General features: G+C 44.0%; 1 protein-coding gene across 3 annotated transcripts in view; it reads right to left on the bottom strand.

The window, feature by feature from the left end:
- The window catches only part of LOC103293243 (centrosomal protein of 112 kDa), a 253196-nt gene that overhangs the window by 5450 nt on the left and 223991 nt on the right, over positions 1-23755 (bottom strand). For all 3 annotated transcript variants that reach the window (XM_054709260.1, XM_054709261.1, XM_028157331.2), the window contains one exon: positions 238-339. In XM_054709260.1, the coding sequence (XP_054565235.1) occupies positions 238-339 (102 nt within the window). The remainder of the gene's footprint in view (positions 1-237; positions 340-23755) is intronic.

Genomic DNA, 23755 nt, shown 5'->3' with positions numbered 1-23755 from the left:
TATATAAAAAAATCAATAAAATATATTTTTTTAAAAAAGAAAATCTTATTGAGACAATGAGTTCTGAAACTAGTAAGAAAAACATTAAAAACCACAACCACAATTCCTGCTGGGGGCAGGCCATGCCACGACAGCACCTGGGCTTCGGGCATCACTTCAGGATGGACGTGATGTGCAAGTGTCTTTTCAGGATACACATCACCTGCGCCCGCGGGAATGCGGGATTCTGGTAATTACCTGTGACTTCAGGGAGGAAATGGTGTCTTCAAGTTCTTGTCTTAGAGAAGCTGGCATCAACCCTTTGAATTTTGTTTCGTATTCTTGTCGTATGTAAGTTATCTAAAGTGAAAAGAAAACAAAAGAAAGCTTATTTATTTATACACAGAAACAACTGTTTTGACTTAAACAAATCCCAGAACAATACCTATTCATCACAAAGGTAAGTCTGTTACATGTGGTCAAAATGCAGATAATAAAATAAGAGGAAACATAGTTACAAACTCAAAAGGTACCCAGCCGGTCCTTATGAGTCTGGGAGGGACAGTACCTGTACCAGCAGTTTGTTTCTTTAAAACCCTTGGTGCCACAGTGTTCAGCGCTGGAGAAGTACAATATCCACGTTCTCTTCTCCATCACGATGCACACACTGGGCTAACCCCCTACCTTTTCTTACCAGGATGTGGACCATGATCACAACACACTGTGACTGGAGGACAATTCGCAGCCCGTCATTGCTTTAAGACATGTCCCCAGCAGGGCTAGGCACCTGGGCGCTCGACAGAATCCATATGGTTATGAAGATATGAATGAAGGATAATCTATATCACTGTCTCCAAGTCTCCTCACCGCGGGGAGACCAGAGTGCCCTCGTCACTGTGAGCGGCTCTAGTTCATGGGTCTCCCTCTCCCTCCAGACACAGTCAGCTCTGTGCTCAACAACTGATGGCCACAGGCTGCTAGAGGAAAGGCTGGGGGCTCATCCCACTCATCTCGCTCAGAGCTAAAGATAGAGCCAAGTGAGGCAGGTGGAGGAGACATGCCCGGAGCAGGATGAAGAGGTCCATGAGTCTGAGCATGAATGTGAGTGTGTATGTCTCGATGTGTTTATCTAGCTAGCTAGCTATCATTCTTTCTTTCTCTTCCTCCTAATCTGAGATGCGATAGAATTTAAAAATCTATTGCATGGTGCTGTGTATGACTTAACTGAAGCTGACTTGCAGTATATCTCGTAAATTATAATTCAGTGGACATATCTAGAAATAAAGGAATTACTATGAAAATATGCACAACTAATTTTAGTTAGACAAGTCTATGGATTTACTGAGGATGATTTAAAATTATTAGTCTTTAATTCCCAACTTTTCTTTTACTAAACTGAATTAAGAAAGAAATGTGTTAATAATCATTTCATTACCTACTAAAAACCCATGGTGAACACAATTTTTCACTTTTTGGCAAAGTGTTTTTTTGTTTTGTTTTTTGTTTTTAGATATGTTATAATCTTGTGATTTATTCCTAAAAGAAAAACAAATAATGAAACATGGTATTTCCCCACTGATGCAATATTTGATTTTTCCCACATTTTCTTCTTGGACTTAAGTCTGATAGTTACATCTGTCAGCTGACTCAAATGAAAGGCAAAAGCACAGGAAAACACATGCTTTATAAATCAGACCTTAAGGACATTTATTAAGGGTTCACAGGCTACTAATATTAACTATATTTTTCTATCACTCAACATTGGCTCTGAAATTTTGAGCTACTACTCCTTTAAAAAGGATATGTGTCTGCTTATAACCTTGTTTGTTAAGAAAGTCTGCCCACTTGCCTGTACATTTGAAAGACTACTTGGCTGGGTATAAAAATTCTTCAATCCCACTTTCTCTCTATACTTAAAGACATTTTTTTAAAATGTCTTCTGGTATTAAAGATAGCTATGGTAAAGTCTGAAACCAGGTTAAATTTTTTCCATATTGAATATGACTTACCTTCTCTGCTTGCATGCCCATGTGATTTTCTTTCTTTTTTTCTTTAAATATTTTTATTGATTTTTAGAGAGACAGGAAGGGAGAGGGAGAGAGAGAAACATCAAAGAAAGAGCAAAGCACCAATCGCCTGCCACCTGCATTTGCACAACCCCCACTGGGGATCGAGCCTGCAACCTAGGCATGTGCCCTGACTGGGAATCGAACCAGCAATCTTTCCATGCATGGGACGCCACCCAACCAACTGAGCCACACCAGCCAGGACCCATGTGATTTTCTTTTTCCTTGATTCAGTAGCTTTACTGGGATGTTTTGGTATTAATTATTCTGTATCAATTTTCCTAAGACATTGTGTGTGCCCTTTCTAACTTTAAATTCAATTCTCTGAAGAAAAGTTTCTTCTGTTAGAAGAATTATTTGTATTATATTATTGTTCTGTGTTCATATTACATATGAATCTTTTTCTATTTGTTTTTTTTCTCTAAGAATATAAATTTTGCATGTATAGGCTCTTCTTTGGTAATCTTCCATAATTATAATTTTATCTATTGTTTTACTTTCTTAAAATTTTTTATCTATTTTATATTTTCCTTTCATTTTGTGGGATTTCCTTTAGTCTGATCACTGTATTTCCTTGGATGTTTTCTGATATAATTTTTCTATTTTTGTTTCTTCTAATATGGTTTCAATCTTGGTAATCTTTTGATTTTTGTCTACTATTTTCCCTAAGATCTGAGAGATCACTTTTCATCTGTCTGTTGACTTATATCATCTTTAAACACGTATCTCTTTTTTCTTCTCTATCTCCCCCAGCTTTTTCCTTGACAGAGAGATATGTCAATGTGTTTTGTAAATGCTCTGACATTGTGAAGAACTGTTTGTTATAAAGAACTATACTTTGTCTGAACCTTCCCTCTGTTTCTTGTGTAACTTCCCCGTTTGATCTATGTTTTTTTATTAGCTTTTTTCTTACATTCCTTCTTTCTCTCTCAGTCTAGCGAGGACCTTATGCTAGTTCTTTTTTCTTTAAAAAAATTAAACCTCATTTTTGAATGGAGCCAACAATATTGAGGTAGAGAGAGTAAGCTCTGGGGGCCCATCTTCCCTCGGTTTTGAGTGCTCTGGAGGTCAAGCCCAGCACTTAAGCCCTTTGGTTGATGCTTATAGTTTTCTTGACTCTTGCCCCCACTTCACTTTTCACATTTGACTTTAACAAATCCCAGAATAATACCTATTCATCACAAAGATAAGTCTGTTACACGTGGTCAAAGACCAGATAATAAAATAAGAGGAAGTACAGTTACAAACTCAAAAGGTACCCAGCCTGTCCTTGTGAGTCTGGGAGGGGCAGTACCTGTACCAGCAGTTTGTTTCTTTAAAACCCTTGGTGCCACATCCTCTATAGGAGGCTAGGCCATAGACAGCAGAAAATTGTTTGAGCAAGGTTGCTCTTTGATCACCACTATCCCTTCCATCACTCTTTAAATTCAGTATGCTATATTTCCCAATTTTTACTGAGGATCTGGGCATTTCTACTTCCTGTCTACTCCTTTCTTTTTAGTTTTTATGATTTCAGTGAATCTAAGTGAACTTAAAATGAGCACTTGGAAAATCTAAAATTACCTCACCTACAAGTGAGACTATCAATCAGAAAAAATATTACTACTCTGAATCCTTAAACCCAAATCCTGAATTTAAAAATCATTATAATCATTTTAGAATCCTGTTACTTTAGTAAAGCCATAGAAAACTTTAACCAATCTGGTTCACTCTGTTTGTAAGATGTTACCATCAGCAACCATTTATTGAGTATTTTCTATGTGCCAGATCCAAGTCTGAGTGTTTTAATAAGTGTGATCCTTCTGACAGCCAGGGAGTGAGCCCAGAGCCATAAGCCATGATTTGCATTCAAGTAGTCTGACTCTCAAGCACGTGTCCTTGAGAGTCAGACTACATGCTCCGCAGTTTCTCAAACAATCTTTCCAAATGCTGAATCGTTTCTTCCACCCCAGAAGGAAAAGGAACTCACAGACACAACCAGGTAGAGCCGTTTTACCCACGAAACACTGGCGTTCTCCCAAACCTGACAGGGGCTGGGGAAAGGCGGCGGGATGCACTACTCCTTCCTTCCAGATATCCATCTAGTGTTTGCTCCATTTTTAAAAAGTACAATATAACAACAAGGACAGCAACAATTGGTTCCAATATGGCTTGGTTCCCCCATACACTCCCATTAGCTTAACATTTTAATTTATTAATGATTTATGTAGAAGACTAATTTTAAAAATCTATACAAGTGCAAGGCACATACCAAACTAAAATAAAAGTCCCACAAATCCCCACATAAGCACACATATGAATTTCAGGCAGTGAAGGCTATATCTAAGTGTGTCATATGGCAATATAAGAGGAAGAAAAGAATTAGCTTATATTCCTTTATATCACTTTTGACCTCTGCAACCATTTTTCTATCCCACCTCTGATTCTCTCTTCTTCCTGCCTGCCCACATGTGAATTGATCTATAAGCAAAGAGTTTGATGGACATACACTTCCTTTCACTAAGGGAGATCAAACGTTTTATATATAAATCTATTTTATTATTAGATGTATTAACTTTCATTAGTAGATAGTGTGTGACTAGACTATTAAATGTAGAAAAATTCAAAGTCTGTTCTCACTCGAGGACTTCTGGAAGGAATTCCTAGCACTGCTGTGGCTCATTTCCACTCCCACCGCCCTCAGAAAGCTCCGTGTACAATCATCTGCGCTTCCACCTCCTCAGCCACATCACACCAGAGAGACATAAGCCTCCCTCTCTCCACAGGTTACTTCTCTCTCCACTTTCCTTCACCTTCTTACCTTCAGAAAGAAAAAGGAGAACACAGGGCACCATGATAAACAATGACATTCCGATGATGTAGTAAGACCCCTGCAAGCTGAGTGGACGTGGTGTGGGTGTAACATGGTACCCATGTGACCAAAGATAGCTGTTTTTGCACCATGGCAACAGACTGCCCATCTTTTCCTCCAAGGAAGAGCGGTGACAAGATTTCCCTTAAGTTTAAAAATGGGGGATGGAGACTAAGAACACCCATGCCTGGAGTTTAGCATTATACTTACGTAAAAGTTATATCCTGGATAATCAGACAAATACCCATTTGCATAAATGAGAGACTACAAAGTGTATAGAATATGTAGTTGACTCAAGTGAAGAGGGTCTTTGGAGATTAAGTGACGTTGAAAAAAAGTAAACCTTGGAAATCTGTAAATTCATTGAAAATGTGTAGGGAGAACTAAAACATATTTAGTGGTGTTCTTATTTGAAAAATACTGTATCAACTAATCAGGCCAGCATGTCAAAGCTATGTCACCTCCTGCTTTGTAACAACAGCAAGCGAGTGGAGGTGGCAGCTTTGCATAAACAACCTCTGGACGGAGCCTGGAGCAGGTTATTTTATGGCTTCAATGTACACAATCCCGGGTTCATGCTCCAAGAGGAGCAAACAGGGGAACCACGTACTGTGTTGTTGCTGGTAAGTGCTGTGGTGGTTTTTTCATATTTTTAAAATGCAACGCACAGTCACTTATGACTGTATTGTAAGGTAAGAGTGAAGCAGTTCAGGAAAGTGACTGTGCCTGGTATTGCCTTACAAAGTCCAGACAAGCGTTTTGGGGGCCAGGCAAGCAGAGGAAAAGGAACCGAGTAAGGGCCCTATTGACGTCATCTCCTCGATCTCCACTTTCCTGCATTGCCCCGGGACCCCTATTAAGACTGTGTATAGTGATACAAGGCTTTTATGAATTCAGAATTGATTTTAAATCAATTTGTATTTTATACTTAAAACAACCTCCATGCATTTGGAAAACAGCAGTACCTGGTTTTGAGCCGTATTATATATCCCGGCTACTGACGATGGTCGGCATGTGGGGACTTTCGCAGGCCCCTGCCGACAGCTCTGGCTCCCAGGCGGGAACCCCCACTCCATGGAAGGGAAGGAGCTCATCAAAACTCTCTCTCCATCCAGCCCGGATTCCCACCAATTGGAAATGCAGAGAGGGTGAAGGGAGATATCAGATGCCTCCCATCACTGTGGAGTAGTTTATTCAGAACCCTGGCCTAACACCAGGCTGAAATGAAGGCCACAAAGCAAACTGAGCTTGACTGGTGGGTTGGCTGTAGTGGGTAGGAGGTGGGGGAAGGAACAGGTAACTCTGGAACATAGTATGTACCCTGAAGGAGGGTGAGCATGGGTGGGCACTGTAGTAGGGGGCTTGAGGTGGGTAGAGAGCATCAAAAAGACATTGGGCTTCCTCAGGGTAGTGAAAGGTGGTGAGAGGAGGGCAGGGTGGGGCACAGGGAAGGAGGTTGTGGGAAGGATCACATACAATACAAACAGAAATGGGTAGGATATTTCTGAGCAGTGGGCCATTGTGCAACAAAGAGGTTTTGCAGGGGCTTTTTAGGGAAGTGAGCACATAGACCTTATGGGTTTATGTTGAATTCCAATGTGGTTCAGAGAAGAAGAGTGAAAGAAATAGTAGTAAAAGATGGAGCAAAACAAAATGCTCCAGTGCAGCTGGAAAGAAACGCACTGCCTTCTGAGCAATTTCGTTTTTACTGGGTTAAGGGGCTCTGTGTTGCCACAGCAACTGCCGAGAGAGCTGCTCTGAGGAGGGTGCTCTGTGATTCTAACGCATAAAGTGAAAACGGAAATAGTAACCGCAATTTTCTTAACAGCCTTTAACAGACTCATTTCCCCTCTTCCTCCAGTATGGGTTTATCTTATGGCTCTTTATTCCAACTGGTGTCCCCTCAAAACCGAGGCTGCAGCTCAAGGGAGCAGCATCCACCGAGGGAGTGAAGCCAGGGGCTCCCTGGGCCTGGCCTCCCCGGGAGGAGGGGCGCTGGTCACTGAGGCACAGCCCAACTCAGCAGTGGGAGCGGAGCATGGAGGAGCGGTTTCCTGGTGCGGTGGAGAAAACCGTGCCTGCGCACAAAGAACCGAGCATTGTACGTAGGTGTAGATGCTCTGGATCTGGACTCGGGTGGTTAAAAGACTCTGACACCACGGAGCAAGCGTGGGTCAGTAAGTCTACTGGTGAGGACTCACACAGAGAAAAGGTGGGGAATGGGTAAGACAGACGCAGGCCAGAAAATCACCATCAACTGTGCCAATCTGTTCGTGAATCAGACTTTAAACATCCAATCAAAAGATTAAGGTTGTGACGTGAAATAAACGTGAAAAAATACTAAAATTTCGGACAGTGTTTGGCATATAAGCTGTATGCTTTAGCTCCCGATGGAGATGAAGAGCTGAAACCCTATTGTAGACAGAGCTCCTACAAGCAAATGTGGCCCAGAGGTACTCATTCAGGACTCACAGACACGTGCAGGGGACAGCTGTGAGTTTTGTCCCCAACATTCATTCAGGAATCCTCTAGTCACTGCAACCCACCCTCCCCACTCTGTGCCACCCAAGGTCCCAGGGCTGAAGCCCATTGTCCACACTCCCCGACTCAGCGGCTGCTTGGGGTGTGGCCTGTGATCCATGTCGAGGTAACCAGAGTCACAGAGATGCTAGGACAGGAAACTCATCCCTTGGGCTTCATCCGGGGTCATTCTGGGCATGACAGCTGTCTTGCTGCCACAGAGAGCGTGGGACTGAGCATGGCGCCAGTGCAGAGGGAGCGCTGGGAAACAGAGAGAAACCTGGGCCCCTAGCGAGCTGCACCTGAAGTCAGCCCGTCCTTAGATTTGTCAGTTCGAATTGGGTTTTCTGTCCTTACGACCAAAATAGTCCTAATTGAACAACATGGACTATGTATCCCTTAGACTAGTGGTCAGAGAATTTGGGTCTGCGGATCAAATTTGGCCCATGGCCTGTTTTTGTAAACAAAGTCTAACTGGAACTCGGCCATGCTCATTTGTTTATGGATTAGCTGTGGCTGCTTCGGCATGACCGCGCACAGCTGAGTGGTCCTGACCGAGACCCTGTGGCCTAAAGCCTGAAACCTTTGCTGTCTCGCCCTTTCCAGAACGCTGGCTGAGCCTGCACAGAGCGAGGCCCAGGTCGGGACTGTCTGCTGGGCTCACTGCTGCAGCCCGGCCCTGAGCATGGTGCCTGGCATAGGGTTGCAGCTCAATACACGTGAATGAGCCCAAACCTCAGAGCACACAAGTGTTGGTGTTAAGTCAGTCTTTGTCTTAAGATGACAGGATCTTCAGGGTCTCCAGTAAACCAATCACAAAACCTCCCCCTAAATACAAAGAGCAGATTCTGTCATTGCGGTGGCTATTAATAAGCAGGCCAGCTTCAAAGCTGGGAAAATCAGAGGCGAACCCCAGGGCCTGCAGGCTGCTGAGATCAAAAGTGATCTCAGAGATTTACCCTGGAGGAGGGGGTGTGTTTCATCCCGCTGTTCCCTCCCCTTACTCACTATCTGACTGTATTTACAGGGTTGCCATAGGAAATGAGTCATGCCTCTCTTTGTCCCCTGAAATTAAATGCCAGCGCCCTTCTCACTAGAATATATACTTTTGGTTACTATTTCTACTGTTTTTCCTCCTAATAAGACCATTCCTAATATTTTTCCTCACTTAGGTTGATATAAACTATGGACAAGTCAGTCTTAAAGGGCTATGACCTGTGCAGCAATTCTGGGGAAGGGGTGAGGCAGGCTGAATGGGGTGTCTGGGAGGTCCACATTGAAGAGCATGGACACTTGGAAGGTCAAGCTTATCCGTGTTAGAGGCGAGCATCTTGTCCCGCTTACTTTGTAAGGTCCATCTCAGAAAGGGTTTGGGGAGAACACCAGGGAGGGAGGGCAGCGTGAGTTTCGCCTTTGCTTACAGTGCACGACCTTCCTTCCTTCCAGAAAGAGGGCAGTCAGCCCTGCAGACTTCCTGCGAGGTAGAGTGTGTCAGCACCAGACCCCAACTCCAACCACAGGGAATCAGAGACTGGGAGCCTAACCGACTTTGTTAGAAAGACCCAGAGGACTTGGGACGGAGACTGGTATTCCGTGAGCCTGGTAGGGGTTTGAGTCCATGGTATATTTCCTCTTTGTACACTGAAGTAAATGCTCAGTAAATATTGTCTTAACGAGGTAACGGCTGAATGAGTCCATGGTTGAATAGGTAGGTGGCACCGTGAAATCATGGAGGGCAGTAACAATCCTGCCAACAAGTGTCAATATAATGTAGCAGGAAACAGGAAGTAAAGAGAAACCAGCACTTAGAAACAGACCTATGCCAGGCACTGTATTAAGGGACTCATATATAATCGTCCACATACTATCAAGATTCTGTTTAATGCTTAAAATTTGGGAGCTAGACAGCATCATGTTTCATAGATGAGGAAACAGCTCATGGTGAGTAATGCTGAAACCTGACCTCTGACCTGCCCCATGCCCACCTGTGGCTGGTGGGTGGGGAGGGGCAGGATTAACCTGAAAATGTTATAAAGAAGTTGCAGGAGAGGCGATCATCCAGGGCAGCAGAGTAGCTGGAGCGATCGAGGGGCGTGAGGAGCTCTGGTTCTAAGGTGAGCGGTAGGGAAGGCCATATAGGAGAAGCTAACAACTGGCTTGTAGAAAAGAAAAGCGAGAGGTGAGTTCAGAGAGCATGGATGTCTTCAGCCACGTACCAGAAAAGAGATATCTGTTACTGTAGAGACAGGTGATGGTCAAGGGAGCTGGTTTGTGTGTGGGTGGGGAAAAGACATGATTTTGGTTGGCAATTCCTTAGTTTGAGGGGCCGGGAGACATTCATGATGAAATATAGGCCTGGGCATCTGAGACAAGCCAGGCCTGGAGACTGAACCGGAAGTGGAAGCCCTAGGAAGGGAAGAGCTCTCAAGGGGGAGGGAGGGAACAGGATTTCCCAGGAGCAAAGACCCCCAAGGGGCTCCACATTTAGGGCACGGGAGATGCAGCAGAACCAGGGGAAGATGGGGAAGAGCCGAGAGGTGGGGGGAAGGCAAGAGAGTGGGAGCGTGGCCTTGGGGCTCACGGGGAAGGGGAGCAGTGAGGTGTCAGCTGCTGCAGAGGCCGATGGAGACAAGACCACTCCATCGTCACCTCGCCTGTCATCACCACGTGGAGCTGCCTACATCGGGAATTAGTCACGATATTTGGGTGAACAGCGATGCTACAAGTGAGGAGAGTTTAAGGTGGAATTAGTTGGTTGATATGTTGTATCTATGTCTAATCTTCAGTTAAATATCATTCAAACACCTGCTTAGTCAGAGATTTCTGACCTGGTTGGAGAGCACCTTTCAAAAGAGGCAGCGATGACTGCTCACTCTTTCTGCATGCTCCAGCGCGGCCATTATAAACAAGTGAAATCTCCCCTCAAATACCAATTACCTCCTTATGTTGGAGCAGGCCCTCTTGCCAGGTATGGCATTCTGCACACAACTCGAGGCAGGAATACAAAGGCGGTCATTGTCCTGCTATTGCACCCGGGACTTACTGAGACGGCTCCAGTTAACACTGATGAGGATTTTGTGCATGGATCTCCCTACCTCCCAGTGAATGGGAACAGAGACCCCACAACCTCAGAGCAGAAAACTTCTAAACACCATTGTGAACAGTTCCTGACTAAATTCATGATCTGTTCACCTTTACACAGAAGAGATGAAGGGACCTTCATTCAGTTGAAAGTGAGGGAGCATGCAGTTACCCCACGACTTCACGTAGGATTTCTGCAGGACAACGGAGGATCTGTCTCCCACCAACGCCCAGGGGTGATTACTCTGCAAAGCTCCGTGTGGAAGAGCGAAGTGAGGGTGACGTGGTTTCTGTCCGCTGGAACCTTACGTTTTTTACGTGAGATGTGTGAAAAGGAGCGACATAAACACACAACTGGAGTATAACGGGCTAAGGAAGGGGACGGGGAGCCTGGTAACTCCTCAGAGGGATAATGGAAGTCTTTATGGAGACATGGAACCCTTTCGGCTCTTGCAAAATGAGCAGGCACTTTCTAGATAGACAAGAGGGAGGAGACGTACAGGTAAACGTGTGTAAGATGCTGAGGGACCATCAAGGGATCAGGTGTGGGGGGAGGTCATGTGGTGGGCAGGGGATGAGTGAGGCAGGTGGAGACTGGGTGGCTAGGGCTTTCAAGGTCATGCTTTAGCCTGAAGACAAGGGGAGAGCTCAAGGGTTCTGACTGGAGACGAATACATCTGACTTCCATCACAAAATGAGCATCCTGGCAGAGCTGTGCTGCTTCCAGTGGGTCTTCCCGGGATTTTCTCCACTGTTGCCATTGCTCTAAAATGCAGACCTGATCGTCTTGCCCTCCCCACTCCTCCATCGTGAAAACACTTCAATGAGTTTTTAAACCTACAGGTTAAAGACAATCTCTTAGGCACAGATCATCTAAGAACCTTCTTATCGGACCTGAGTCTGACTTTCCAGGACACCTTGTGCCCCCGTAATGACCTGCATTTCCCCGGAGTCCTCTTGCCTTTGCACAGGCTGTGCTGTGCCCCCTCCATGCCTTTCCCAGCCTGACCAGCTGGAGCGCCGGTCACTTCCTCATGCAGCACCTTCTCCAGGCCTCAGCCTTCCGGTCAAGGTAACCACGCCCTCCTCTAAGATGCCTTGGGGTCGGGTCTCATGCATCTGACGATCACCACCATCAACGACAGACATTTACTGTGTGTTTTCTATGCATTAGGCACCCAACCGCACCCTTCCATGTATTACATTTCACTTAATCTTCCCACCAACTCTGTGTGATACTTTTATGGCTATTTATATATGAAAAATCGGCCAAGTGCGGTTCCTATCTCACCCACAGTCACACAGCTAATTAGTAGCTGAGCTAGAACCCACACCTAGGTCTTCCTTACCCCAAAGCCTCTGCTTTTACTTCATTATCACACAATATTATAATGACTGATTTACATACTGTTTTCTTCTATTGCACTGTGGGTGCCCAGATGGTAGGTTGCACGTTTTACTAGAGATCGATGCTATCTGATGAGTAATGGTACATCATTATTTAGTTTAAATTTGAAAACATTACACGGGTTGTTTTTGCCACCATGAAGGCATTGTTTCCACCTTCATCAGCAGTCTGGAGTGTGTGTGAAGTGGAACATACCTGACCACGTGACACTGGGCTCACCTAACCAGAGCTACACCTGCTCTAGGTCAAATAGAGATATTATCATGGCTTGGTCCACTTGGACATAGGTGAAAGTAAAATTTCTGCTCGAAACGGTTCAAATATCTTTCAAAAACTTAAGTACGCTGTCCTGAACACAAACTCAACACGCCCTTAATAAACTGTGTCGGGAGAGCAATGCGATGCCAGACCCAACAAGGGGAGAACTTCGAATCTTTCTTTCACTATTATTTTCACCGTGTGCCCTCCAGGAATGTCTGGGTGCATTCTTTATAAAATGGTTGCCCAGAACTTTCTTAAAACACATCAAACTAACAAAGGTCAAATAAAGAGCAGAAAGATTTTGTTCTTTCAGTTGAAGACATTTCTTTAGTATTAAACGTTGACTGAAATCTAGAAGTATATTCTGATGGTGTCTGCAGAGAATTCCTGGTAGAGAGTGAAAAGACAGAGAAAAATAAAGGTGGCTGAGGGCTGTGGGACCCTCCCTCTCTGGACAGCTTTCTTCTCTACTTCAGTCATAGGAAAACTCACTACTTAACATGACAACATTGTGTGCAGGTAGTAAGACTAATGTCATTCTTCATTATTTCTTGGCCCACAAGGTAAACATGTTATAGTGAAAAGTTTAACTACCTCATTTGTAAGGGAAGACAAACAGAAAGGGTGTCTTTTCTTATTCAGATCGAATTCTAGGCGGTTTGTTTGTGTTGATTTCCAACCATTGGAGGCTGCCATCAGAGGGATCCTTCTGTGTAGCCCCAGTGGGTAACTTAGGGCTCCATAGCAGCTTCATGCCTTCTCTGTATCATGTGTTTAAAACTGACATTGAGGAATCTCCATACTGTTCTCCACAGTGGCTGCACCAGTCTGCTTCCCACCAGCAGTGCACGAGGGTTCCTTTCTCTCAGCATCCTCGCCAGCACTTGTTGTTTGTTGATTTGTTGGTGATAGCCATTCTGACAGGTGTGAGATGGTACCTCATTGTCATTTTGATTTGCATCTCTCGAATGATTAGTGACTTTGAGCATGTTTTCATATGTCTCTTGGCCTTCTGTATGTTCTCTTTCAAAAAGTGTCTATTTAGGTCCTTTGCCCATTTTTTGTTTGGATTGTTTATCTTCATTTTGTTAAGTTGTATGATTTCCCTGTAAATTTGGAGATTAAACCCTTATCGGAGATTGGAAAATTATATGTTATATGTTTTCATCACAATAAAATAAATAAATAAAAGAATCCACCAGAAGATGTAATTAATCAAGATGATTAGGGACAGAAAGAAGATTTTTATGGTAGCTAATGGGTAGGAAAGAGTAACAGATCTATTAGTTTATGTTAGTTTCTTTGGGAGAAATGCTAGTGGGTGGTAAAATGAATGTTTCACAAATGTAACCTGTTACACTACCATGTCATTTGGTAGAAGTGAATTCAGTTTTTAAAATAATAGTAAATTTGAAAAAATAAAAATAAAAACTGACGTGGGCAGTGGAAAGTCTTAGAGTTTTGGGATAAAAATACTATTTTATCTTGCATTATGCTAGCATTTTGTTCAGCTTTGAAAAAATTAATCTTGCTTCCTCTTGGTCTTAGGAAGATTTTAAATTCCCAACTCCCTGACCTAAAAGTGGCTTATGTGACCTTTGTCATGTCCAGTGACCTTGGAAATATAAGGGTTGTTGTCTCGTGAAATTAGGTTAATATATACTTTAAATGTCCCTTAAGGCGAAGCAATTGTTTGATGGAGTGGAACTTTGGGAAGACTTGTCTGAAACTTCAAATTTGATCTCCCCATGGTACAGCTCACTGGTGTTTCTGGATCATGTGTAGTAAACTTCAGAAGTCTGGCAGGAGGTGGGGTGGTCAGTGAGCCTGCCTAAGGATTGTATAAGGTGGCTAGTCTTGACATATACTAGTAGGCCTTTCAACTACCACCTCAGGATTTCTGGATCAACCTTTACTTTTTAATTTAAACTCTTCTAAGCCAATCAGATGGTGGACCGGGTGGGTGGCTAGATGGGAAATGGCTGGGCTTGGTGCAGCAGCCTCAAGGATGCCCGGCCCACAGCATGCACAAAGCTGGGTGCACGCATTCTGCACAGTGGTTTCCTCCTCACCTCTCCCCATCAATGCTGAGCCCCCCGTAGCTCACCAACTTAGTCTGCTCTGCGAAACATGAAGGACACATTAAACCCTTTCACCAAGGAATTTACGATTTTGTTTAGAAGCAAAGTTAACCCACAAACATCACACCTCCAGCTACGGGGAAACTGAGTATACGTGTAATAGAAACGTGGGGAAGAAGATCTTTCTGGCGTGGAATTGTGTGGGAAGAATCTCAGAAGGGAGATGCTGATTGTGCTCCCAAAGGTGAACAGCAGGAGGATGCACAGAGATCTGGTGAAAGGACATTGCAGGTTTAGAGAAAGAGCATAGGCCAAGGCAACAGTGAGTGTGGCTGGTGTGGGTGCCGAGATCCCCCAGCTGACACTTGACTGAGATGCTGAGGTGTGTGGAAGTAATACCGACAGACAGTCCAGACTACAGAAAATTGTGGAGGTCTGCAGTGAGTGGGGGCCAGTGGGTTTCTTCAGCAGAGGAAAGCATGATGTCAGGGCTGCATATCATACGTTTCTAAGGAAGATTACTGAGAGATGAGAAGCAGGTAGGCCAGCTAGACAGAGACCATTTCATCCAAACACGAGGTGATGAGGGTTCAGACAGAGATGACAGTGGGGAGGATGGAGATGAGTGGAACTGAAGGGCATTTTGGAGTAGAAATAACATACTTCGTGATGAAGTGGCTATAAAGTGCGACAGATAGAGAGATAATGTCAAGGTTTCCAGCAGTCTTGTCTCAATCCTGCTGACGCTATCAACTCAATGTCCTCATGGACACATATCTCGACATGTCTGGCTTCCTGGTTCTCACCTGTCTTAGCTTGGGCTACTACAGCAAAATACACGGACTGGGTGACTTAAGCCACAGACACTTATTGCTCCCAGTTCTGGAGGCTGAAGTCCAAGGTCCGGGTGGCTGCCGCAGGATCAGGTTCTGGTGAGAGCTCTCCTCCTGACTTGCAGACAGCCACCTTCCTGTTGTATCCTCACATGATGGAGAGAAACAAGATCCCTTCTTATAAGGGCACTAATTCCATCACGAGGACTCTACCCTCATGACCTAATCACCTCCAAAGGCCCCATCTCAGAACATCATCGCACTGGGCTTAGGGCTTCAACATATGGATTTGTGGGCAAACAAGCATTCAGCTTATAATACCGCCTCAATTTTAATAACTTCTAGAACTCACTAGAAACCTTTTTCACCCCCACTCTGCTTGTGTCACTCGGTGGTCTTTATGTTTGCAAACCCAGCCCTAACATGTTGCTGACACAGGAGGTAAGGCCAGGAGGCACATTAGCAGCCGAGGCCAGCAGTGGAGACAGCTAGCTTTCTCTTACTACTGTAGACCCCGGGTCCAGGGGTGTCAGCCCAGGCCACGGTTTGTTTTACTCACCCAGTTCAGGCGCATGACCGGCCTTCCCCCTGCCTCCTGCTCCAGGTCCTGCTAGAAATCGAGTTCGGGGCCAGTGAAGTAGGAGCCCAGGACTCCTGCAGGAGCTCCAGTGGAGAGAAACTTTCTCTTTTCTGCTGATCTGAGCCTGAAACACCGGCCCTGGAACTGCTAGCCGTCATCTTGCAACACAAGGGCATAGCTTGCAGGAATGGCGCCAATAATAAGGAAAGAGCAAAAACATGGAGACGGAAAACTGGCTGTCGGTCACATAATTTGAGTAATTGGATTAAGCCTCCCTTGAAGCCAATACTACTTCTCAGTTACATGAACCAAAAAATTGTTCTTGTTTAAACCAGTGTGAGTTTCAACCAGTTATTTCTAATGGGTTATTTGACCCTGGCTGAGGTTCCCTGCCAAGGGCCCTGACTTTGCACCCAGTGAGCTGGCCCAACTAATGAGCCAGCGACGTAACGATGGCCACGGTTTAAACAGCCACACCCTACCGGCTGGACTGGATCATTCAGCCCTGACATTTGCCCCAACTGCCTGGCTACCCCCTCACTGTCATCTGTGCGACAGACAAGTCTGGCAGCTCAGAGAGAGCCTCCCCACCTCCAATTCATGCGTCCCGCATGAACACCCGTGCTGACTTCACCTAGCTTTACAGACCAGCACCCACATTGTGGGGTCCCCTGGGAAGGCCAGGTCGGGGTGCTCCCACCACCTGCTATCTCCTGCTGCTACAGAAAGTAACCAACAACCATAAACACACACACTACTGTGATAGGGCCAACTACAAAGTCATGCTATTTCGCCTCCGAGGACCTTCTCCCCTATTGGAAAACCTTGGACTGGCGTATTTCACAGTGTGGGCGCCTTTTGCACACAACTTCTTTCTTACAAGAGACCTACACACCCAGAGCCCATATCGCTGCTGATCGGCCCATGCCTGGCTCTGGGTGATTCAGGACCAGCAGTGCGCGTGCTTGGCGAAGCTCTGGGTAATGCCGCGGGAGCACCGCAGCAAATACCCGCCTCTGAGACCAGGGCTTGCGTTACCTGCTGTCTTAATTGACGCAGCCAGCAAAGTGCTAATTGCAGAGAGCAAGGTACAAATCCGTGAAGTAGGTAAATGGCAGCGATGAAAGCACAGAGCCGCTTGAGAGCCAGCGTTGCCCAACCTCCTGAAAACAGAACCATACTGCTGCGCCAGAGAAGTTAGGATGGCCTGCCTTTGTTTTCACTAAAATGCACTAATAAATAATGGGCTGTTCAATTGATAATTAAAGAGAGAGAGAGTCCTTCACTTCTGAGCTTTCGTAAGTAAGGCAATATTCCTTTCCGATGAGTCAAGTCCGGCCAGGCACAGTCAAGGTACTTGGGTTTCTTTGTACTTCTCTCCCCTTTATTTCAGATTTTATATGAATGAAACACGATGAGTAATTCCTTCTCTTTGGATCCTTCAGGATATTATTTAAACACTGGCATCTGGTCTAAGGGAAATTTAATGCTAAGTCAGAGGAGTATTTGAAAAATAGCTTACATCTGGTTTTGTGCTCCCCGTCCCTGGAAGTACACAGCACAGAGGAAATGAGCACATGGCTGGCGCGGGCTCGGGGCTGGTGGGGCTGGTGCCTTCGCTGTAATGCATACCACAGCGTTCCCTTTTATAAAGTGAGGGATTAGTGCCACCTTCTTTGGAGCAATGTCGTGACCTCCATAATGCTTCTTAAATTGAGGACAATGATGGACCTACCAAGCCTTAACACATGATTTAAATCTGATCTGACAGTACTTAAACCCAGAAGTCCAGAAGGCTAATGGTTGAACAAGCTTGGGAAAATGTCCAGGGAACCAAATGTAGAGACCCAATGAATTACAGAGAGCAATCACAACTTCAGGGTGAGGGGTTGAGGGAGAAAATGGTATTTCTGAGTCCGTCTATATTATAGGATTGACTACAACTGTGGTCCCATCCTGATGTACTAGAAAGAAAGCACCGCCCCTCCCCCCAAACAACCCCAAAAGATAAATAAAATCCCACCCAACCAAACAAAATAACAGAAAAAAAATCAATTAACTCCCTCCCCCCCACAAACAACCCCAAAAAGATAAATAAAATCCCAACCAAACAAAATAACAGAAAAAAATCAATTAACTCCCTCCCCCGCCCCAAACTCCCAAATCCTATAATCCTTTCTTTTACCTCTAGAATTTTTATATTAAGGATATGCATTTAAAAAACATTCTGACTCTCATGCAGAAAAAATAAAGTCTTTTGAGAGGAGTCTCACAGAGACTAAAAATTAGCAGGTATATTTTAAATTTCATGCATTTAGTTAGGAAAAAAGTGGAAACAGGGTTAAGATCAGTTTGTAGTATTTGTTTAGCGAGAATAAGTATCTTGGAGAACCACGAAGAACAAAGCACCCAACGGGGAAGCCCCTGTAGCACCCGTCCGGGCCATGAAGATCTTGAGCCTCTAGCCACCAGGGACGCAGTCACTGCCAAGTGGGCCAATACCTGGGACATGACTCTCAGGGGAGTCACTCCATTTCAGTAAACTAAATGGCAGGGCCAGGGGTTATTCTTTATTTTGTTTTTAGCTTGTAAACAATTCACATGTCAAAAACATCTACGTAGCTCTTGGACTCTTCCCCAGGGCCCTCCAGGTATGCTGAGCTGCTCCAACACGTGGTAAGCCCTGGGCTCCCAGTCAGGAACTCCCTACCCACATCCAAGAGAACTTCTTACCCCAGTGACTTGTATTTCAGCATTTTTTTTTTTTTTCATAACCCCACTCTCCCACCGGGAAAATCCTCTGTTTGTAGTTAAGCACTGAAAGTCTATATAATTCATAACCACAAGGGCAGAGAAAACTCTAAAACCACCTGACTGTATGTGGCTTTTGGTGAGCAATATTCCCGGGATTACGCAAGCTGAAAGGGAATCAAAGCGCTCTCTACAGCAACACAAGTTAGACCTCCTTTCCCTGCGTTCCTGTATGAATAAGAGAGGCTGCCTTCCTCTCCAGTTCTGTTAAAATGGAATGAGTTCTCTTCTCTCAACTCAGTGCGACTGATTTATTTGTAGGAGCTGGTACGACCCTTTCAGCCAAGGGCAGGTTGGGACGGGCTATTTTGGACCACCAGGCCAGCCCCATGCCACACTGTCCAGTGATGCTTTTCTCCTGGTGTCTCCTTTTCCCACTCCTCCCAAACCCCCTCCACACACACACAGAACTTGCCCTCCTCTGCACCCCATTCTTGTGCCCAATATTTCCACATTTCTCACCACGTTCGCCAGCAGAACTTGCTTTTGATAAAGACTCTGATGGGTGAACATTTTGAGGAATAACTTGCACTAATAAGTCACCAGTTGAAAAATAAAGTTCTGGCCCCTGAAACCTGACCCTTCACCTCCATCCCCATAATTTCAGTTTTCAGCAAGTAGGTAGAGGAAACGTAACATTTGGGGAGAGGAGCAGCTGGCCCTTCTCTCTTCACCAAAATCATGAACCAGTTTGGCTTTGCTTGGTATTAAGAGAAACTCTATTACTACTGTCTAATATTTTAATGACTAATTTCTCTTACCTTTCAAAGGTGTTATGGCATTGAACCCCAATGCTTTGGTATCACAAGACCAAAATCAAGGTGTTGGCTGGCCTAGACCAGTGGTCAGCAAACTCATTAGTCAACAGAGCCAAACATCAACAGTACAACGATTGAAATTTCTTTTGAGAGCCACATTTTTTAAACTTAAACTTCTTCTAACGCCACTTCTTCAAAATAGACTCGGCCAGGCCATGGTATTTTGTGGGAGAGCCACACTCAAGGGGCCAAAGAGCTGCATGTGGCTCGCGAGCCACAGTTTGCCGACCACTGGCCTAGACTTACCTGAGGGCTCTGGGGGAGAGTTTGCCCTCGAACTTGTTCAGGTTGTGGGTGAAATTCAGTTCTGGCTGCAGGACTGATGGCCCCATTGCCTTGCTGTCTGTCAGCGGGAGCCTCTCTCAGCCCTGCAAGGCCTCCTGCATCCTCCCCTTAGAGTCCCCTCCCACTTTAAATCAGCAATCCTTCTCACTCTTGGAATTTCTCTGACCTCCCTTCTGCCACATCTATTCTGTCTCCAGCCAGAGAAAGTTCTCTGCCCTTAAGTAGCCATCTGTTTAGATGGGGCTCACTACCACAATAATCTGAGATAACCTCCCATCTTTAAGGTCACTGATCACTAACTTTAATAATAGCTGCAAAGTCTCTTTCTGCCATGTGATGTACATATTCACAGATCCCAGGGATTAGAGAACCAAGATTCCTGGGGGATATTCTGTCTACTACAATCCTTACCCTATGTAGTATACAACAATAAATCTGAGATGGGTTAAAGAGTTAAATGTGTAAAAAAAATTCTTAAAAGTACTAGAAGAAAATAAAAGAATATATTTTATAATCTTGGGGTAGGGAGGACCTTCCTTAGCAAGCTGAGAAACCATAAAGAAAAATAATTCTCAAAAAAAGAAAATATTGACTATAGGAGTTAAAAGATAAGCAACTGGGGGAAAATATTTGCAACTTATTTAACTCATAAATCATTAATAAACAGAATGTCTAATAAATAAATGTCACAGATTAAGTTACAACAAAATCAATAGAAAAAATTAGCAATGAATGTGATCAAGCAATTCACAGAAATGCAAATATCGTATTTCCACTTCTAGTAATAGAAGCTCAGAGAATTCTCTCCCAAGTCTGCTATGAAGTATGGAACTAGCAAGGCAGGAAAGACATGGGGCTGTGATGTTAGAGATGTCAGAAATCAAGACAGCTTGTGAGTCTGGCACTGGGAGACATTTTTACACAGGGCTTTTGCCAATTCTAGAGTGGTTGGTGAGAGGCTGAGAAACTGAACAGATCTCTTAACAGCCTCACAAAAAAAGCCAAGGAGACACAAATTGCAGTGCAGGACTCGCTAAAGGGGCGTGTCTGGTAAAATCCCAGGCTTTGGGTGGATCCCAAAGGGCCACACCCGAGGAGTAGGAGTGAGCTGGACTTAGACCAGCCCTCTCTAGAACTGGAGTCTACTTCAAATCATCTCAGTCCCTGAGAGAGGATGAAGGTCACTTGAGATGGCAAGTGCTACCACCTGCCTACCTGGGAGCAAATGTACTAGTAAACCCTCCCTGGAAAGTTAACATTATCATAGGTCTCAATTATTTCTATAAAGTTCCATATAAAGTATCTGGCACTCAATCAAAAATAGCCAGATTCACAATATGAAAGCAAGGCAATATGACCCAAAGCCAAGAGAAACAAGATAAGGAAATAAGATGCATGTGAACTCTAGATAATGGTTATCAGACCCAGATTTTGAGAATACCAAGATAAATATGTAAAACAATAAGAAAAATGTTGTGAACTTTGGCACAGACTAGGAAACTAAAAAGGAGTTATGTAGAAAATACAGCTCTGGAAAATATAATAACCAAAACCAAAACTCGATTTAGTATCAGATGAGATACAGCTAAGAAGAGAATCATAAACTAGAAGCTGGATAAAAGAACATATCTACTTAGAATAAATACAGAAGGTAGGGAACATAGTTAGGAGGTCTAAGATACATATACTTAGAGCCCCAAAAATAGAAGAGAGAGAGAATTAGGCAGAAGTTAAAATAGAAAATCTGAATACTATAATCACTAAAGAAAGCTTAGTCTAATTAATTGAAATATCTTCCAACAAAAAAAACTCTAGGCCCAGAGCCTCATCTACCAAACATTTTAAGGAAGAAATATTACCAACATTACACAAACAATTCCAGAAAACAGAGGTCAGCAAACTTTGATAACAAAATTCAGTGAGAACATTAAAATAAAACAAGATTATTGGCCAATCTCACTCATAAACACCGATGTAAAAATCCTACACAAAATATTAGCAAACTAAAATCCAGCAAAAGCTAAAAAGGGATAAGTCATCAAGATCAAATAGGGCCCATTCCAGAAATGCAAGTTGAGTTACTGTTAAGAATCAGTCAGTGAAGTTCACTGCATTAGCAGAAAAGAGGACAGTCATATAATTATCTCAAAATAGAAAAAAGGCATTTAATAAAATTGAACATCCATTTATAATTTTAAAAAGACTCTTGGTAATAATAGAAGGAAACTTCCTTACTGTGATAAAGGGAACCTGTACAAAAGTCAATTGTATTTCTATATGTCAGCCACAAACATGGCTGTGAGAGCAAAACATCCACTGGCTGCCTCCTGCACGCCCCCTACCGGGGATCAAGCCTGCAACCCCAGCACATGCCCTGACTGGGAACCAGCAACCTTTCGGTGCACGGGATGTCGGTCGCCCAACCAAAGGAGCCACACTGGCCAGGGTCATTCCAATAGCCTTTTTAACTTCTGAATTTTCCTTTGTATTAAAAAAAAACAAAACACTTTTCTTTCGTTATTACTAATTTAAACTGATACATGTTGGGTGTCTCTAAAATACCTCTGCTCTGTCATTTGTTTGACAGAAACAGGATCAATTGCTTCTACCTGAAAATAGTCCTTTCTCAACAGGAAAAGGAAATATTTTCTGGCAGGACTATAGTAGAAAAGGAATCACAAGAAAATGGCGTCTTAGAACATTTGATACTCTTCTCCAAACCTGACCAGCACACTAACTCGTCACCAAGCATTTCTCCCTTGTAACCATGCTGCCTCACCCCACCCTCTTACCAGCTCTGTGTTTCTCTCTCCTTTTACTTCCTCCTTCCAGATGTTCACTCAACCCCATGAATTCCGTGCTTAGTCGCTTCCAGAAAAGTAAGCCCTGCTAGGACATTCCCCGGGGACAGAATCTGCTCTTCATCTTCCCGGGAGACACTCTGCGGCCCCAGGTCTGTGCTTGATATGCTGCTTGTCCACCTGCTGTCAAGGTGCCACAGAACACAACGTGGTATTAAGCTTTTGTCCTGCTTTTTTTAAAAAATTGTCTCCACGATTTACTGATTTGGAGTAAGTCATTTGTATGAAATTATTTTGGGTTACAAAAATAATTTTTAAAAAGACTAAAATGAAAGCCAACACTATAAAAAACAATCAAACCAAAAGAAGTGAGAATGTCGCACCGCATCACTTCACTGCAGGAGAGAAGATGGGCTCCAGCCCCGGGCGGGCATTAGCAGGCTGGACCGCAGCAGCCTGTGGCCCCACCCTGCCATCACCCCAGTGTTCACTGCCTGGCCTGGACGAAGAGCCACTGAACAATGTAGAAAATGCAATGACACAGCGGTGCATTGCTGACACTTGGATCTGATGGGTCAGCGAAGTGTAGGATTGAAAACACGCAGCACTGTTTTTGGGACCCGCCTCCGCTCCTCCCAGCACAAGCAGCCCAGGGATGTTCAAAACAAAGAGCATCTCAAGAAAGCGATGAAGAAACTCACAGCACATCCACCTCAGAGGAGCTGCTTTGTTATCCTCTAAAACCTGTGGTCATCGTGTAAGTGTTAAGTGGTGGTTTGGGATACAAATGTCTACCTTGCTTTGCCACTAAAATCACCTAGACCAGTGGTCGGCAAACTCATTAGTCAACAGAGCCAAATATCAACAGTACAACGATTGAAATTTCTTTTGAGAACCAAATTTTTTAAACTTAAACTTCTTCTAATGCCACTTCTTCAAAACAGACTCGCCCATGCCGTGGTATTTTGTGGAAGAGCCACGCTCAAGGGGCCAAAGAGCCGCATGTGGCTTGTGAGCCGCAGTTTGCCGACCATGGACCTAGACTAATTGATCTATAAGGAACGCTTGGATGAGATGCATATTTTAATAAAAATACTCTTGTCCCTGACACTGTGCTTCAAGTGCTTTTCAGAATACAGGCAAGTGTTCCAACTCTCATTGACAGTAAGATGTGGCCAAAATTAAATGTGGTTGCATCCTCGTAACGACTCAGATTTTAGAATGATGCATCATACCAGCTGTCTGGGAACAAATGTATTTTGTTGGCATGGGAACAAAAGAATTAGTCTGAATTTTGTAAATAAACTGTGGTTATTAAAATTACTTGAAACAAGCCATAGTAATAACCATTAAACATGAAAAGTCAATAAAAGGCTTTGA

The sequence above is a fragment of the Eptesicus fuscus genome, chromosome 20 (genome assembly GCF_027574615.1).
Source record: "Eptesicus fuscus isolate TK198812 chromosome 20, DD_ASM_mEF_20220401, whole genome shotgun sequence".
NCBI classification, from domain to species: Eukaryota; Metazoa; Chordata; class Mammalia; order Chiroptera; family Vespertilionidae; genus Eptesicus; species Eptesicus fuscus.
Note: the sequence above shows the minus strand (reverse complement) of the source record. Positions and strands in the feature narration are given on the sequence as shown.